The sequence below is a fragment of the Echeneis naucrates genome, chromosome 24 (genome assembly GCF_900963305.1).
Source record: "Echeneis naucrates chromosome 24, fEcheNa1.1, whole genome shotgun sequence".
Taxonomy (NCBI): Eukaryota; Metazoa; Chordata; class Actinopteri; order Carangiformes; family Echeneidae; genus Echeneis; species Echeneis naucrates.
In genome coordinates, this window is record NC_042534.1 from 4,870,462 (window position 1) to 4,887,651 (window position 17,190).

General features: G+C 41.1%; 2 protein-coding genes across 3 annotated transcripts in view; one reads left to right on the forward strand and one right to left on the reverse strand.

Moving 5' to 3' along the window:
• The first annotated feature begins 770 nt into the window (after nt 1–770).
• Nucleotides 771–11,702, forward strand: slc22a16 (solute carrier family 22 member 16). The gene is made up of 8 exons (XM_029496497.1): nt 771–839; nt 1,602–2,078; nt 3,177–3,294; nt 4,774–5,335; nt 6,099–6,226; nt 9,320–9,429; nt 9,828–9,927; nt 10,104–11,702. Exons 1-8 carry the CDS (start codon nt 796–798, stop codon nt 10,260–10,262), a joined length of 1,698 nt encoding a protein of 565 aa, XP_029352357.1. The 5' UTR covers nt 771–795; the 3' UTR covers nt 10,263–11,702.
• A 571-nt stretch (nt 11,703–12,273) lies between these two features.
• Nucleotides 12,274–17,190, reverse strand: part of usta (uronyl 2-sulfotransferase a) — a 47,292-nt gene continuing 42,375 nt past the window's right edge. Inside the window, exons 7-9 of one of the 2 annotated variants that reach the window (XM_029496949.1) lie at nt 14,586–14,683; nt 14,343–14,500; nt 12,274–14,234 (exon numbers count right to left, since the gene is read on the reverse strand). In XM_029496949.1, the coding sequence (XP_029352809.1) occupies nt 13,942–14,234; nt 14,343–14,500; nt 14,586–14,683 (549 nt within the window). In that variant the 3' untranslated portion in view covers nt 12,274–13,941. The remainder of the gene's footprint in view (nt 14,235–14,342; nt 14,501–14,585; nt 14,684–17,190) is intronic. The other variant, XM_029496950.1, reaches the window with a different exon arrangement.

The following is a 17,190-nucleotide window of genomic DNA, read 5'->3' on the forward strand; positions in this document are numbered from 1 at the left end:
CCCAAGACTTGTGGTTGAATATGTTTATGCCATCAAATATGGCAAAAACCACCAGTGCCATTGTTATGAAACGAGTATAGCGACTGCTACTACACATTATTAATCATTAATCAAAGACTGATAGAAGCATGAAGGAAGAGATCTGTGATGTTGATTCATAAGTGTAATAAAAACTGCAGCACTAACTGTAGTCCTGGCTAATTTAAGGCTGCCTGCATTTAAACTGAAATTCACAGAACCAGGATTGTGATATTTACATCAGACAAAACTGGTTAAATTCCAGCCTGTTCCTGTTTTCATATATCTGGAGTTCTCCCGGTTATGACGAGGTGTGTGAGAGTATGTAAAGGTTAAGAAAGCCGATCCAGTAAACCTGCGTGGCCATCCTTCGTGTTTAACTACACAAACCAGTTGACATGATTACTTCACTGAATGAGAAAGACATAATGACAGCACCAATGTTGGCCCACTGATATAATCAAGGTCAGTTTTATTTCAAGCTGAAGGACCAGCTCCTGCCAGAGAACAGTTAGGTCTGCTCAGGCAAAATAAAGGCAAAATAACCTGATACATGTGAACTCATCATAAAAAGACAGAACAAACATTAAATAAAATCAGTGATAAGAATTACTGTCCTTCCAACACATCATCGCCACACACACACACACACACACACAACCCAGCTCCTGATTTTCCAGCTTTAAGTGTGAGTGCTCGCCCCTCCCACCCTCCGTCCGTTCAGTGAAAGCCTCATTTTGTGCCCACACAGACAGACGCTCAGAGCCGCCGTCAGAAATGACCGTGGAAAAGATATTCGACGAGCTCGGACACTTTAAAAGGTAAGATGACTTTTCTGCTCTCTTTTCTTTGTCCTATCAACGAATTCGTGGCATTTTCCCCCCGTTAGACGAGAAACAGGTCAATAGATTGTTAATCTTATAACATGTTAAAAATAAATATTACTTGGAAAAAGTCGCCCCATTCACATTTCATTAGTTTTGCACAGAAGCTTCGGATACTTTATTATGACTTTTCCACAATTTCTCACTGTGAGACGACTTAGAGGTCAGTGGGTCCTCGGTGGATTTTGGAAACTACATTGTAAAACTCCTTTCTTTGGTATGTTTGATAAATATCGTTTTTCTCATATTTTAAATCTTCTGAACACGTCAGAAGTTGAGTCAATCTATTCTGAGCAATTTCGACTTACTGTTTTCTGTATACATGCGTGAGGAGACCATTATGAGGCAACCAGTAAAGGAGCAAAATGAATTTTGTGCATAATTAAAGGTTAAAATCAAAATATATTAACAGTAGGCCATATTTATTGTTGATGCTCTACAAATGTAACTATTATCCACCACACAGCTAATTTTTCTGAAGACAAATTTGAGACCCACTTTAAAAACTATTAATAAGAAATAGGGCACTTATCCTGTCAACAGGATAAACAGCCAGTTGCTTGAACAATACCTGAGGTCTGTCTGGCTGTAAATGTTTCTCTTTTGGAGCTATTTATTAATAACACAAGGGCCATGACACTACCTGTCAGCCTCTCTCCAGCTCTTCGTCTTAATTCTAAATATATATTCTCTCTACAGATTTCAGGCATGCCTGTATTTTGCAGCAGTCTTCCAGGCTGTAGCCTGTGGGATCCACTACCTGGCCTCTGTGTTCCTGGTGGAAACACCAAACTTTGTGTGCAGCGTGCCGGGCAACATCACTGATGTCCTGTTCGGTAATCTGACAGGATCTAGTCTGGAAGATGTCCTGCCACTCTTCAAACCAGCACATGGCCCCTTGGTGGTGAGGACGTCTGAGGGAGAGCAGTGGGAGCTTAGCCGGTGCCGCCGCGCCCTGCGCATCAACCCCCAAGGCTTCACATACAACTTTGACGGCAACAAAACAGTGAAAGCCTGCAACAGCAACTTTATTTACGACCACTCTGAAGTTCAACAAAGTATTGTGACTGACTGGGATTTGGTATGTGAGAGAGAGTGGCTGGCTAAGCTGTGCCAGCCCACCTTCATGCTGGGAGTGCTGATAGGAGCACTGGTGTTTGGAGATGTTGCTGACAGGTAAGCAGGGGCTGGAGGAGGGAGAAGTAGGGGGAGGTGAGAATTAACACAATAGAGATAAATGATATCGTGCAAACTAGCTGAGCTTCATAATGAACTGAAGAGCGTGGATTGAAAGCATACGTGTATACACATAGCCATAAATTTAGGAGACATGTTTGCACTTCTGCCTCAACATTAAGCTTTCGCTGGTTTCACTCAGGGATGTCTGGAGGAGTGCAGGACTGAGTGTGCACCCATGGTTCCCTCAGAAGCCAGGAAGTGTAGAAGAGGAGTAATGAGAGAGACAGGTGAAATGGACGGTTAGGATGGATGATGAGTGGCTTACAGCAAGAAAGGGAGGAAGATGAGACGAGTGGAAAATTTACATCAGGTGTCACCGCGCAGATCTGATAGCCTCGCCAAACAACAGACAGCTGATGGTGTTGGACTGAACCCTTTAGAAGTAGGACCACTGGCCAATGTGTTCAAAGTCAAGAGTTCACTTGGTTTGATCTCAGCCAAATTTTCTTTTTATTTGGATCACAACAGCAGTTGAGTGCTGACGGATTATTAATGGATCAATAATGATGTTTATGCTTTTTCTTTGTTCTCATCCATGATGGCCGGTGAATAATGTCACATAATGAGGTGAAGGGGGCTGGCAGTGATCACAGAAGGGTTGGACCAACACCAAGTCCAGTTGGCATTGATAACTATGACCTGAGTGACTGAGAGCCTGCTTTGTCTGCCTGATTTACACTGAGGGGATGTAGATCATCTCTGCCATATCACAGAAAAGATGGTTTCTACACAACTGGGTAACACTGAGGCTGGATTTTAAATTTATATGGGGATATATTTAAACTGCTGACGCCTTAATGGTTTAAAAACGTTTTCAAACTTTTTTTTTTTTTTCGCAACAGGCATGTTTCACTGCTGTCTATAAATTAATTCAGAAAAGAATTAGCAGTTTTGAGTCATAATAAGAATAATCATTACATTGAGGCAGAAATTCACAAGTCTAATTTTTGAAGCACTTCGGCATATGGATTTCTTAAGTGAATCATGTTTTCCTCTGTTTATTCATCGCTCTCTTGCGTACCTGTCTCTCCCCAGAGTTGGTCGAGTGAGGATTTTGATGTTCACGAGTCTCTGTCAGTTTGCGCTGGGTGTTGCTGTAGGATTCAGTGGAAACTACAATGTCTTTGTGGTGCTTCGCTTCTTCCTTGCAATGGTGAGTTCAATTCGCTTGTGCACTTCTGTCCTATTCAGGTTGTGTATGTTTTATACCTTCCCCATCACTTTAGCAGGGCAGTCGAGTAAGAAAGTGGATTTTGCAAAGATGATATCACCTTGAAAGAAGACTGTTATGAATTTACAGTCTGGCCTTGTTGCAAAGACTTCCATGAGATAAAGGGGATGCCAATATTTTCACCGTCTGCTTGTAAAGGAATATTAGATTAGATTAACTTCATAGGTTCACTATGTATTAAATTTTTGAATGTTTATCCACAGAACAACCTTAAGCTTAAGTTCTCAATGATTAGGGATCGTACTGTTAGTCATATTGGAGTCAAGCCAGCACACAAGCTTAAGGACAGTATTTCCGCCAGCTGCGTTGGGATATAAGTAAACATAGCTGTAGATTTACTGGATTTCTGTCCTCTTACTGGGCCTAAGTTGTTATACTTAGCAGAAGTGAGAGCATAATTACAAAATTTTTTTAGAAGTGAAGATTTAATTATACGAGTTAAGGGCAGGGCCTGCTTTTCTTCATGCCAGCGATAGATATCTGTTTATACAAATATGAGACTTACATCTAAATTGACATGATGTTTTTGTTCAGGCTTTTAGAAAAACACCCCAAATGTCAGCATCAGATTTTGTTTCCCATTAGAAGTCACTTGGTAAAATAAAATAAATTAGACAATCATAATCAACACAAGGGATACACAGCAATACGACACGTAAAGCAGCTGAAACATGATTGGTTAGGTCAGTGTGACTTTTTGTAGACAAATGTGCATTTGTGTGATTTTTATGTGAATAAAAGAACATGTTTACAAGGCAAAGGAAGGGAATCATTACAGTTACAAGCCCGCATGGCAGTAAAATTGTGCTGAAAAACCTCATACAATCTCCCCACTATTTGACGTCTCAGCGTCTTCAGCCCTCCCCCTTCAGTCGTCCTCAGCTACAGCTGTTGTTTTTCACAGCCTGACTCTCAGACGGTCCTTATGCTCATACTGCTCAGCTGCACTTAGTTTCACTGCGATTCCAAGAGTTTTCTTTTGAAGGAAATCTAGCAAGCATAAACAACTTTTAACACTGCCGCCAACATGAATCTTCCTGTTTCTTTACAAATGGAGTTTAATAATTGATAAAATCCACCCCTACTTATTTCAGCACGCTCAGATTTGCTAAATTTTGCTGCGCCAGCCTTCGAGCTTCTTACTTATATTATCCATGTCTGGATTTAGCTGTCTAACTGTGCTGCTCCCACATTTTTATGCCCAATAATAAAAGTCAACCTTGATGAATAAGTGGCCTTCAAAAAAATAACAACCCCCATTTAAATTAATTAAATACTTAAACACACTGTTGTAACAAAACAGACACAAAGTTCCCATTAATTTAGTTCAACAATTCACTGTTAATATTACTGTGTATATTCAAAATGTATGCATTCAAAATCTTTTCTTGTTCCTGGCAGGTGTCCAGTGGCTACCTGGTGGTAGTGTTTGTCTACGTTACCGAATTCACTGGCATCAAAGTACGCACGTGGACCTCTATGCACGTGCACGCAGCCTTTGCAGTCGGCATCATGGCGGTGGCTTTGACTGGCTACCTGGTCCGTGTCTGGTGGATCTACCAGATCATCCTTTCCATATGCACCTCGCCCTTCTTGCTCATCTGCTGGAAGTTCCCTGAAACGCCCTTTTTCTTGATGGCAAAGGGGCGTTACAAGGATACTCAGACCTTGTTGGATGCCATCGCCCACTTCAATGGCCTTGAATGTCGGCTGAAGGCAGAGGATCTCCTGGATTCAGCAGAGAGAGAGAATGGCAGAGCCCTGCTTGGCCAGGAGGCAGAGGAGCGGCCATCGCAGAGCGAAAAGAAGCTCTCCATCCTGGATCTGTTTGGCAGCTGGAGGATGGCGGGCCGTACATGCACAGTGTGGGCCATATGGTTCATCGGCAGCTTGGGATACTACGTCTTCTCTTTAGGCTCAGTCAACCTAGGTGGAAACCAATACATTAATCTCTTCCTTGTTGGTAAGTGTTTGAGTAATCAAGTAAATTTGTGACATAAAGACATTTACTGTTTAGGTGACCCAAATTACCATACATTTGCATTTTATGAAGAAAAAGGTAACTGTTGCAACAGTTTAAAACGTGGGCCTAATATAAAGGAGTGTGTGCGTTTGGGTATTTATTTTTTCCAATCTGTTACTGTGTGTGCGTGTGTACAGAGCATTGAGGCCAGATTAAACAGGCTACCTGAAGGCAGCCTGTTTAATCTAAGAACAGGTCTGCCTTCTCCAAAGTAAACACATACAACTGTTATCTTTGAGTTTAATCAAACCAATTAATCAAATTATGCAGAAAATGTTAGCTGTAACTGTTGCACTGTACATTATCAAATATCACCTTTATCTCGGGTCATATTTTACTGAGGAGATTCTTGTTTCATTGGGAGGGCAGTGAGACCATTTGTGTTCACCACTGGGGCTCAGCCCATTCTGTTTTTGGAAACAGAAATGACCCTGTAAACAGTAAAGTGTTACAGAAACTACTACAACTCAAGGTGTTTTTGTATTTTTTTTGCTGCTTTTTATCTGATTAAGAAAGTGAGATTTGTACCATAAGCAAAATTCTTTTTAATCAAACACATCTAAAACCAATGTACTGGAAGGTGAGCTTTGCCAATATTTCTGATGCAGGTTATTTAGGTCTCCCAGATAGAATATCACAGCGTCAGTGTATTTGAGCCAGAATAACTTTTAGACTGAGAACTGCTCTGATTGGCTGTTTCCAGGTCTAGTGGAGCTTCCCTCATATCTGGTTGGCTGTTTTGCAATGGACCGAGTTGGAAGGAAGAAGACTTGTGTTCCGGCTCTGCTCCTGGCTGCCATCGCTTGTTTTCTCATCATTGTGGTGCCAGGTGTACGTGCAAAAACCATGGGTGGTGTGTGTGAGTTAGTGTGTGTGTGTGTGAGAGAGAGAGAGAGAGAGAGAGAATGCCTCACAAATCATTCACATAATTAATGTACACAACTATTTTAAGAGCTGGTGGAACAACACACAAAGGAGGTCTTTCCCCAGAATGCAGGCCAATGCGTTTCTAAGGTACATTAAAAGACTCCCTGCTCAAGTTACATCCCTCACCACAATCGGATTAGCCCAGTGATTCTCAATTACACCGCCCCTAGGAAGGAGAACCCCCCCCCCCGCGACTATAAATAGTATCATTTCTCTATAAAATTTTAAGTACACCTCTGCATAACATTGTATTCTTATTATCATTAAAGAAAACAAAAAAAGAAAGGAATATAGATCACACTTTATTCTAGTGCGGCAAAAAAAAGCACGTTCCACAGGGTCACACACGTCCCCCCACCCAGCATCACACCCCACTATTTGAGAAGCGCTGGATGAACCCAACATAGTTTGAGTGTGAGCCAAAATATTTTACAATTACAAATGTCTTAATAACTGTGAAAATGTGAGAAGTCCAACCCCACTATCTCTCTCTGCCTTCCTTTTTCTCTCATACACACACGAATACATTGCCAATATTTGTAATATTTGTTTAGATCTGCTAAAAAACAACACAAATGATTTTACTTCTATGTGACATGACATTCCTTAGCCAAGTGTGAACTGACATACTCTGAGCTGTCAACTTGTGATCAGACCACAGACTAATGTGGGTCTGAACAGGGATAGCAGCACTGTTGTCAGTAGGGATTTGGAAAGCCAGAAACAGGACCAGTTCCTTTTAGAATATTAATACAACACAGTGGCACAATCTGCTGCCTGGAGTTTATTGCCCTTACATTGACCTGGCTCACTTTTCCCTGTTGAGCGCTGATATATGACACACTAAGCTCCCAGTGTGTGTCTGTGTGTTTTGAGCTATGACCCAAATTAGCACTGCTTATGGCTGGGTTGGCTAACAGCTGGTACCTCATGTCCAAGTAAATAAGACCTTTGACCTTGAAAACCTTTTTGAGCAGAGTGGTCAATGAGCATGATGAGAAAAACAATCGCTCAGTCTCTATCCTTGTTTTCACCACTGAAATTTCCACAGACCTCCATAGAGAGACAGAATTTAGTATGCTCCCTCTCCTGACCTGCACATATGGGAGTGTGTGTAACTTCCTTTGGTAGGCTGTATATGCTATATATTTTACCTTGGCAAACATGTCACAGTCTATAATGTCTGAGAGAGGAGGATTAGAAAAAGTTGTAAACTGCACAGTATAAGAACTCGCTGACATTTTCTTGGTAACAGGAACTACATACAACACAGTCACAAGCCTGAACAACAAATATGAAGCCATATCCAGAAATGTGTTAGTTTAACCCAGTAAAATGTGAAAAAGAGCTGGACAGACTCAATCCACCATGCTTCTGTCTTTTAAGAGTTATTATTTAAGTTTTCTACTGCTGCCAGTCTCTCCGTAGGTCTGTGAATGATGTGTGTTTCTATTTGGGGCCTGTTTTTCTGGATTTTTTTCCCATATACGCTCTGAAGATTTATTATGTAAATGCTTCTAATACTGGCAGTCAAATCTTCCGTCTGACTGACATCCTTTGGAAAGGGTGTGTTTGTTTTCACTGCTCCTAATTTTGCTTCTGAATGCCGAGTTCGTGTACAAACTAACTGTCATGTCTTTTAGTGGCTCTTTTCTCCCTTTCTCTGTCCCCCATGTGCATGTTCTCCTTATCTAAGAGGTCATTTTCTGCCTAGTTTGACCTCCACCATGACATGACCTCTGTCTGCTCTCAGAAGACACACTAATGGATGACACCCCCTTTTCATTGGAGCTGAAATTGCAAACAGAGACATCGCAAATTTGTATAAAAAAAAAAAAAAATCACAAAGAACCGTCCATCCCCACGAATGCTTCATGTAAAACAGGTGCAGATAAAGTTAAACTAAAATTGGTCCCTCCATGTTGGTTACTGACTTTGGCCTTACCTCTCCTTCTGTCAGTCCGGACTGTCCTCACCGGGACTCCTCGGTGCTGCTCCGCAATGTTTTTGTTTGTTTGTTTTGTTGTTGTTTTCTTTTTCTTTTTCTTTTTTTTTTTGTCTTTTCCGAACAGACGACTGCTAGCATCACACGGCGCTGCGGCGGCCATGATTGATTGATTGATTGACAGTTAGACGTCACACCGGCTCGATGACCTTTGAACCCGCGCAGGGTGCTGAACGCCGATTGGTCGGGATCACGCCCATAATTTACACATTTATAATGATTTTCTTTTTCTTCCAAAATGCTGACCAAAAAAAAAAAAAAAAAAAAAAAGAGCACCGTGTAGTCTGATCCCGACTTTAGTCCAAACTGGAGACACCTTAGATAGCTTCCTGCCAAAACCAGCATCTGGACAATATAACCAGTGTTCAGACTCAGAGGAAGGAAAACATTTCCTTTTTTTTTTTTTCAAGGCGAAGTGTGTGTGTGTGTGTGTGTGTGTCATATATTCACATGTGGCTCCACACTGTTTTTACCATGCAAACATATCAAAGCAATGACATATTAACACGGAAGATTTTAATAAACAGATTCATAAATTACAGGGCAAAATAACAAAAGACCTTTTGTCTAAAATACGGCTGACTGGTGAGTGGCCAGCAGTTTAAAAATATCTTTTTGGGTGGGATCGCCTCACACAGCCTCCCTCCCATATCTGTGTAAAGCTTAGCATTGTCAGTGCAGTAAACCAATGTACAGTAGAGCCATGGTCACCCACGGCATACGTGATTCCCTCACCACAACGTTCAATAAGAACGGAAATTCAAAGTGAGTGACCAAGAGAGCAATACTCCCCTTGGTTTATTAGGAAATCTGATACAGTAACACTGAGTCAGCATGAATCCATCCATAGAGGGCTGTAAGAGTCTCTTTAAGCTTGACTATTAACACACTCAGAGCTCTGAAGGTCAAAGGTCAGACACGGCTATAATCACATCGACTAAATTATGTCTCTGCCTTTCAAATTCACTTCTTTACTCCTTTATTCCTCACAGGACATTGAAGCACTGGCCATTGTTCTTTGCATGATTGGGAAGTTTTCCATTGCAATTGCTTTTGGTCTCATCTATCTGTACACCTGCGAGCTTTATCCAACCATCATCAGGTAAGAACGATCAGAACCTCCTGAGAAACGTACAATATTTATATAGATATTAACTCGTTAGCTTGTTTTCCAATCTAGTGTAAAATGAATGAAAACAGACTTCAGCTCCAGTTTTGAAGCATTCCTCAGTCAATTTGAGACCGAGTGGCCTACTTATATTGTGGTTTTGAAAGGCGAACTCCACAGAATATCATGATTCACACATTTCAGTTATTCTGTTTTTTTGTCCAAAAGTTTTACAAATACTGCTTATGATACACTTTTAATGTAAACATATATATGATTTTGCAGTTCACTGAGTTTAAAGTGATCAAATTTTCTTTATTTTTGCTGTGGAAAGCCGAATGGAGGCAGCCAGATGTCAGTCTTTTCTCATCTTGTGCATGATCTCCCTCCAGGTCTCTGGCAGTAGGTAGCGGCAGTATGATGTGCCGTGTCGGCAGCGTGGTGGCCCCCTTCTGTGTGTACCTTGCTGACGTCTGGATCTACCTGCCTCAGGTATATGTGTTTTCTTCCTGGCTGTTTTTCTCTGAACAGATGTTTAGTGTTTGCTTACCTGTTCTCACCTTGTCCACTCTGTCCCCTCACCACTCTGCTCCTATTTACCAAACTTTATCTGCAAGAACAAATTGTGACAAATTGGTATTTTTCCTTTCATCATTACCCCTGTGCAGCTCATCGTGGGAATCCTGGCATTCATCATCGGAGTGCTGACAATGCTGTTGCCTGAGACTCTGGGCAAACCTCTAACAACCACATTGGAGGAGGCAGAAGCTCTAGGACGCAAAAAACAGGACGGCTTGGAGTTGAACAAACACGAAGCCAAAGCCTGAGCTGTACACTGCAAACACAGAGAAAAGCTTTGGAAAAACAGAGCAGAAGAAAGAGAGCGGAACAATGGCTGCAAACATTCAAAAAGTATCCCCTTTGATTTATTTCATCATTTGGAAAAGATGAAAAAAGGAAAAGCTTTATCAGATCTCTTTAGACAGCGCGTTTGTTGACATTTTGTTCTGCAAAGTGACCAGTTTAGGATTCACTCTGTGCATATGTGTGTGTGTGTGTGTGTGTGTGTGTGTGTGTGTGTGTGTCTATGGACATTTAAAGTAAAGGATCGTTTCAGTTCAAGAAAAAACATTGTCTTATTTTCTGTGCTTTTCCCATTGTTTCTATCTGCCATGATAACTGTGCTCACCAAGGCGATGGCAGCGGTCAGTGAACGCACCACTGGCACAACAGCAGTCAGGCGATCAGACAGGCTGTAAACTGTTTAGCTTTTGAGTAACCATCTTCATCTTGAAAACTGTGAGCGGAACTATTGCAGGTCAAAGTTAAAACAGGAAGTCAGTCTTGGGTTTGGCTAAATTAAGGCTCTAATCTGATCATCTGTCTGCAAGTATTTCTTTCCCCACTGGACTCCTTGTTCCTTTTTGGACTTGCAGATTTCAGCCTACAGTGTTCGTTCTGATAGATCAGAGACCAAAACTACAAAAATAAGGTCCTCTAAAGAAAAGATGTCATCATGATAATGTAAATGCTGCATTGTGATTTAGATACCTCACAGGTTCAGCTCATAAGTCTGTCTTAGTTATTTTACACTTACATTTTAATATATGTATCACAGTTAATATGGAGAAGTGCATTATTAATTTAGGAGTCAGCTTTTTAAATCTCAGGTTATCCATCTTTACATCTTAACATCACTGTCAAGCTCATCATAATGAATTATTATGAAGGTATTTTTCAATTTCACTCTGATATTGTCCTTAATTTAAGATGCAGTTGCTGAGCTTTAACTTCATTATTATTTAACTTCGTTATCGAACATGATTGCATGTGTGTGCATTAGTGTAAGTTTGGTGTCCTTGTTTTCTTCATATTTGTGTTGGGTATGAAGTCCAGATGCTGGGTAGGGTAATAAGTATTACTGCATCACTGTGGGTCAAGATGTGTTCTCCAGATGTTTGGACCAAAGACAGAAATGAATGACAACAGTATGGAGTTGTATTCACCTGCTTTGAATATTGTATACTACTAGCATGCTTTTTTTTCATATCAAACCATCGTGCTGTATTTTAATTTGAAAGAAAACAAAATATCATGACAATCAACTGGTTTTGTGACATTTGATGATGAAAGTACTGCGGTTCATCATTCAGCTCTGACTAGTTTTACATGAAGATTTTTGTATCCAGAATTGTTTGTGGGTTTGTTTGTTTGTTTTTTTCATAATGGAAAAAATAAACAAGATAGGCTACACAGCCACTTCAAAACTGCTCTCCCCTTCTCTGTCCGTCAAAACGAGGAGAAGAAGGGTTCAACCTTGAGCTGGAAAAGTATCTATTTTTATCATACTGGGAAAAGAGAGCAGGTCCGGGAACAGGCCTCCGACACCATCAGCTTCCTATTTGCTCGTGGAGATGGAGGTTTGCAGCGCTGCAGAAGCAGCTCCCTCTGCACTGCCCACCATAGAAACAAACCCCCAGTGTACCACTTCGGAGCAGAAAGCTCTGCAGGTGCATGACCAAGCAAATCTATCTGTACACCGATTCATGTCAAGACACACTACCGCATATATTTGTATTCAAATCTTCCATTTTGCAGTTTCTTTAAGTGGATGGGTATTAAATTCCTAATCTTTAGGCTAGGAATGAGGCAGAATGCAAGGCGTTCTGACCTACAGGACTATGATTAAGAGAGGTGAGAGGTGAATATGATGTAAGGCATGAAAATAAAATCTTCTTTACATCTGGTTAATTCCATAGTCTGACATCTGTAGCAGCACGGAAAGTGCGATGAAGGCAATTGGCTTAATACACATTTTTTCAAACACAAACCACCATCAAGTGAAGCAGAGTCATTTGCTGCAATAATTAGAGGACATTTATTTTAAAGGCTGTAAAATGATGGACTGCATTAGTTGTTGTTAAGCAGTTTTCAGCTGCTGATATAAACCAGTTCAAGACACCTTTAGTTGCTAAGAATAGGTGCATAGCCGCCTGAAATCAAAAGGTACAAATCATCAAGTCATTGGACACCTTTTTCCTTCCTGAGAATCTCACTGGAATGCAAATGAATACAAAATAATAAATTAAATTGGCAAAAAAGGAAACACTGAACACAAACCAGGACAACGAAAAGGTACAGACAATGGAGATTAGGAGGACAGAGTGAAATCTGTAGATGACAGTCACATATTAGCTTATGGTTACTGTTCTCTGCATGATTTTTTTTTTATTTTTTACATGAGTGATGAAAAACATGCACTCTCAATAGCTGCTAGGCAATTAGAAATTTATGTTAGCTGGCACAGGCAACACACCACACATTTTCACGATATTATTCTAAGCGAGACGGCAGACCAACACTAATGCCTGAAGAATGCCACGATCCTATTTGAAACTTAAGGCAAATTAATTTCCAGTTTTAAAATAAATCACGCATTTTGCTGGAGAATCTTTTGTAAAAGTCGCCTCAGAAAAAGTGCACTATACTCATGAAGTTTTGAAATCGCGGTAGAAACAGTGGTATTTGGCAAACTCAATCTTTGAACTTTGGATTAAACTAATAATGCTCCATAAATGCGTTGTATTGTTATATTAGCCTATTTTTCTCGCCTAATGACCCAAATCATGAATCTATCCTAAAATACTGCTGGTTTGGTCAAACCCAATCATTAATGCACACATCTTTGGAATTCTTTGAATTCATAATTGAGTGCTTACTGTTTAACCCTCATTTATACCTAATATAACAAATGAAAAAAAAAAAAAAAAAAAAAGTTTACAAACCAATACTATAACAACTTTGACTAAGTCACACAGCTGCCCCAGCTGTGCACAGAGGTTCCTCTCATACAGTTACTGGAACTCTTAGCAGGGTTTGGCACTTAAAACAGTCCTGGACAACTAATATACATACAAGACTTTTGGCACTTTTTTATTTGTGGATACCATTTCCATTCCAGCTTTAAGGACGTTAATCCTTTCATAAAATATGATCCTCTCTTTTAGAAAATGTCTCTTAAGTCCATTCACACAGTAAATATCCCAGCGACCAACATTTAGAATATTCCCCAACACATTTAGCTGTCCACATCTTGCGCTCATCTCTCCTGGAGATTACAGCAATGATAGTTTTTGTTCTTTTACACAATTAAACTCAAAAACAAGCTCAAATTAAAACTAAATTTGAGTCAAGCTAAATGAGTTTAAGATAATTTCCCACTGTCCTTGGTAAATTTTTAAATAGAACATTTTGTCCTTCCAATAACTCAACCCTATAGTCCTCCGTGGTGAGCCTGTCGTGATAGGAGTCTATTGCAGATGTTAAACAGAACTCGTAAAAACACGAGCATCAAGATCCACACACCCCTAAACACACTGCACTTTACCTGGGATGGCTAAAAGCCCGGGAACGCTCCCCTTTGCTTTCAGGCAGACTCCAGCTATCTCCAGCCAATTCTAGCCAACCAGCTTTTTTTGGCCACATTCACTCTTAATCAAAGAGACCTTAAGGATGAACCAGCCAGCTATTAGCATCCTCCACATCTGTGTCCGGTTCTTCATCTTCATCCAGAGGCTCCGGGGTTCGGAGGGCCAGCTCCCGTAGGAAAGCAGGTGAGTAGGCAGGGGGTTGGGAGACAGACTTGAGGCCAATTTTTTTCTTCATCAGGTGGAACTGGTCTCGGATGAAGTTGTAGAACTCATACTCGTAGCGCATGCGATGGTAAAGCACCTGCAGGGCCTCCAGAGTGGGTGTGTGTTTGCGCACTGTGCCCGTCATATTCCCCATCTTCCTGTAGTCTGCAACAAGACAAAAAAAAAAAGACCAAGAGAAGAAGAAAATTAAGCAAACGTCAAAGCAAAATGAGCCGCAAGTGTGATACCTCACCAAAGAGGACCAGAGTGTACCTGGGCTCTTGTAAATGTTGAGTACTCCAGTAAAATAATGAGGTAAGAGCCTCTCCAACAGGAGCAGAACGTCCTCCAGCTCCTCCAGGATTCCCACGAGGAGGTAGTTCTCCAGCACATTCTGTTTGGCCCTCTCCAAAGCCCACACTCCTGGCTCTCTGGGGGGGGGATGGATAGCGGGGGTAAGGGACAGAAAAATAAAGATCGAAAATGCTTTGTCATACCACTGAAGAGTGCAGATACCTGCACTGAGGATGCTGGCCACAGAAGTAGGGAATGATGTAGAAAACCCGGGGATTGGAGCACTCAGGGTAATTCTCTAGTATGCACACATTGATATCCTGAAACAAGAGAAGAAGAACAAATTTAATTGAACTATAAATAACAACATCCTGTAGAGTTTTCTTCAGTTAAGTGATAACTGTAATGCTCTGCTGCTGCCACTAGAGGGAACTCTTCGCCAACACTTTGAGAAACTTAAACTTCAAATATCATCTTAGGAGCCAAAGTACTTTGCTGAACAGCGTCCTGTGCATATAGATAAGCTTTGCTGTTCCACAGGCCGGGATTTTAAATTAGAAAACAGCATTTATTGTATGGATTTATGTTCCACTGGAAAAAAATACACATTTAATGAGTCAAAACTAATGGGAGTTGTGAATGTGGTAGCCATTAAATAATGAAAGGAGGAAAGGAAACACAGAGGAAAGATTAAAAACACACATGCAGGAGAGAAGCTGGCCAGCCGCTGAGTACAGTCAAATCAGTGTCAGGTGACGTAAGTCTCATGGATGGCAACGGGTCCAGAGCAACAAAACACTCCACTGAGCGTGACTCACACTCCTTCACACACTCATACACAAACACACACACATACGATAGGACCACACTATGATGTTTAAGGTGCGGATGAGCTTGCAAATAGAAGAGCGGAGACAAATTGAAAGTATAATGATTGCGTCAGAGCTCGCCCTTTAGATTTATGCCCTGATAAGTTGGTAACGGCCGACTTGAACAGAGTGATTTGTCAAAGCCACCACTGAGGCCTGCACGGTCCATCACAGAGATTAGGTTGAGTCAGACAGGACCAAAGGCCCAGACCTTCCCAGAGGACACAGGCTGCTTTGGAGGGTGAGATGTGAGGGGTGTGTGTGTGTGTGTGAACACTGGGAACCTGGTGAACCCAAAAAAAAAACAAAACCTCCCTAACAGCGGTGTAAACATGGATAAGGCAAGAGCCCACATGTAGATGAGCCTGACTTGTGTACCTTTTTGACAGTTACTGTACGCAGCTGAAGGTTACAGCAGCCCTACGATACGTATTCTATTTGACTTCTTGGTAACAATAGCATGATGACATAAAGAGTATTCTGATGCTGTACTTACTTCATGAGACAGTTCAGGAGAAACTCGGACTACAACAATGTGATTTACTGAGGGAGCCACGATTTATCGAGGTGTGTGAGCCTGCACAGATGTCTACATGCATGAACTGCAATGACATAAATAATGCACTCGGTCAGTTATTCTTTCCTAGCAGCTGAACACTGTGGTGTAATTGTGTCTCTGATTCATTGAATTGCTGCAGGGTTTGTTTGAACTTTACGACTGACTCTGAGCTGCACTGTGCTTGGGGAACAGGACTTATTGGTGATCAGTGAAGCAGACCACTGGAAAGCTCTTCAAAGAAACCACAACAAAACAGCAGAGGAACCTTTCGAAAGCAGTCCACAATGTGCTATTGTTAGTGTAAGTGTCGTGTCCAGACTTGTGATAAGTTTGCTCCACTTTTCTTCCATAATTTAACAAACCATTTGTCGCTCTTCTGCGTCATGATTCGAGGATCGGCAGAGTCAACTCATCTAGTGTTATCAATTATGAGCACATCTCATCGTCTTTCAACTTTTTGACATATCCTGTGTGTGAAACTATAAACTACATACAGATGTATCTGAAATAGAATACAACAGTTACAGTTCATTTCATACACCACAAATTACTGCACTCGGCTGATAAATAGACAATAGACAGCGAATGAACTGTGAACATGTGTGTGTTTTTTTTTTTTTTTCTCCTTCTACCTAATGCAGCACAGTACAAAAGCTCCCAGGAAAATCATCCAGAGCCAGATTAGAAAAAGAGAAGTTCTGCAGAAAGAAGTGACAGCCAAAGAAACAGGAAAAGGTGGACAGGAAGTGACACGGGTGACAGCTGACACACATGGCTTATTGCCAGAGAGTCCCTCCTCCGCTTTTCTCCGACACTTGATACAAGACCCCGATGCACTAACAGTGAGGGGACCTCTGGGAATCCAGCCACAACTCATTTATATAAAACTACGCCCAATCAAATATGCACACACACTCAGACAGACAATATGCGGCCTCTTTAGAAAGTCCCATTAGTATTTCGAAGAGAGTTCCTGCCTGCACACTCAGGCTCATTGTTCCTATTTTCAGCGTGGATTAGGCCAACTGAGCAGTCACAGAAATGTAACTAAATAGGCCCTAATCTCTACAACGGCCTGAATGGATTGTGCGCATGAATTAAACCGGGAGTAATTGATGATGTAAACTTTTCCCATGGCACAGTTTGACTCGGCTTTCATCAGTTAGCTTGGGAGTAGTAGACCTCGACCAGACTGTGTTGAACCTTGCAGTAACAAAATTCCTTCACCACTGGGGGGCAGCGGAAGACATGTTGTAAACACAACAATGACATATTTTCACCTTTTAAGTTGATCTTTATCATCTTCATCATTTATCATATCACATCATCAGTTAATTGCTTTTTTCCTGTTCAGTTGACAAATTATATTCCAACATTCATTCCTTCTAACCAGTTTTTT

Coding starts and splice junctions, on each gene's coding strand:
- slc22a16 (XM_029496497.1), top strand. CDS start 796: ATGACCGTGGAAAAGATATTCGACGAGCTCGGACACTTTAAAAG. Junction 3,295..4,773: donor TTCGCTTCTTCCTTGCAATG/GTGAGTTCAATT, acceptor TGTTCCTGGCAG/GTGTCCAGTGGCTACCTGGT. Junction 6,227..9,319: donor TCATCATTGTGGTGCCAGGT/GTACGTGCAAAA, acceptor TATTCCTCACAG/GACATTGAAGCACTGGCCAT.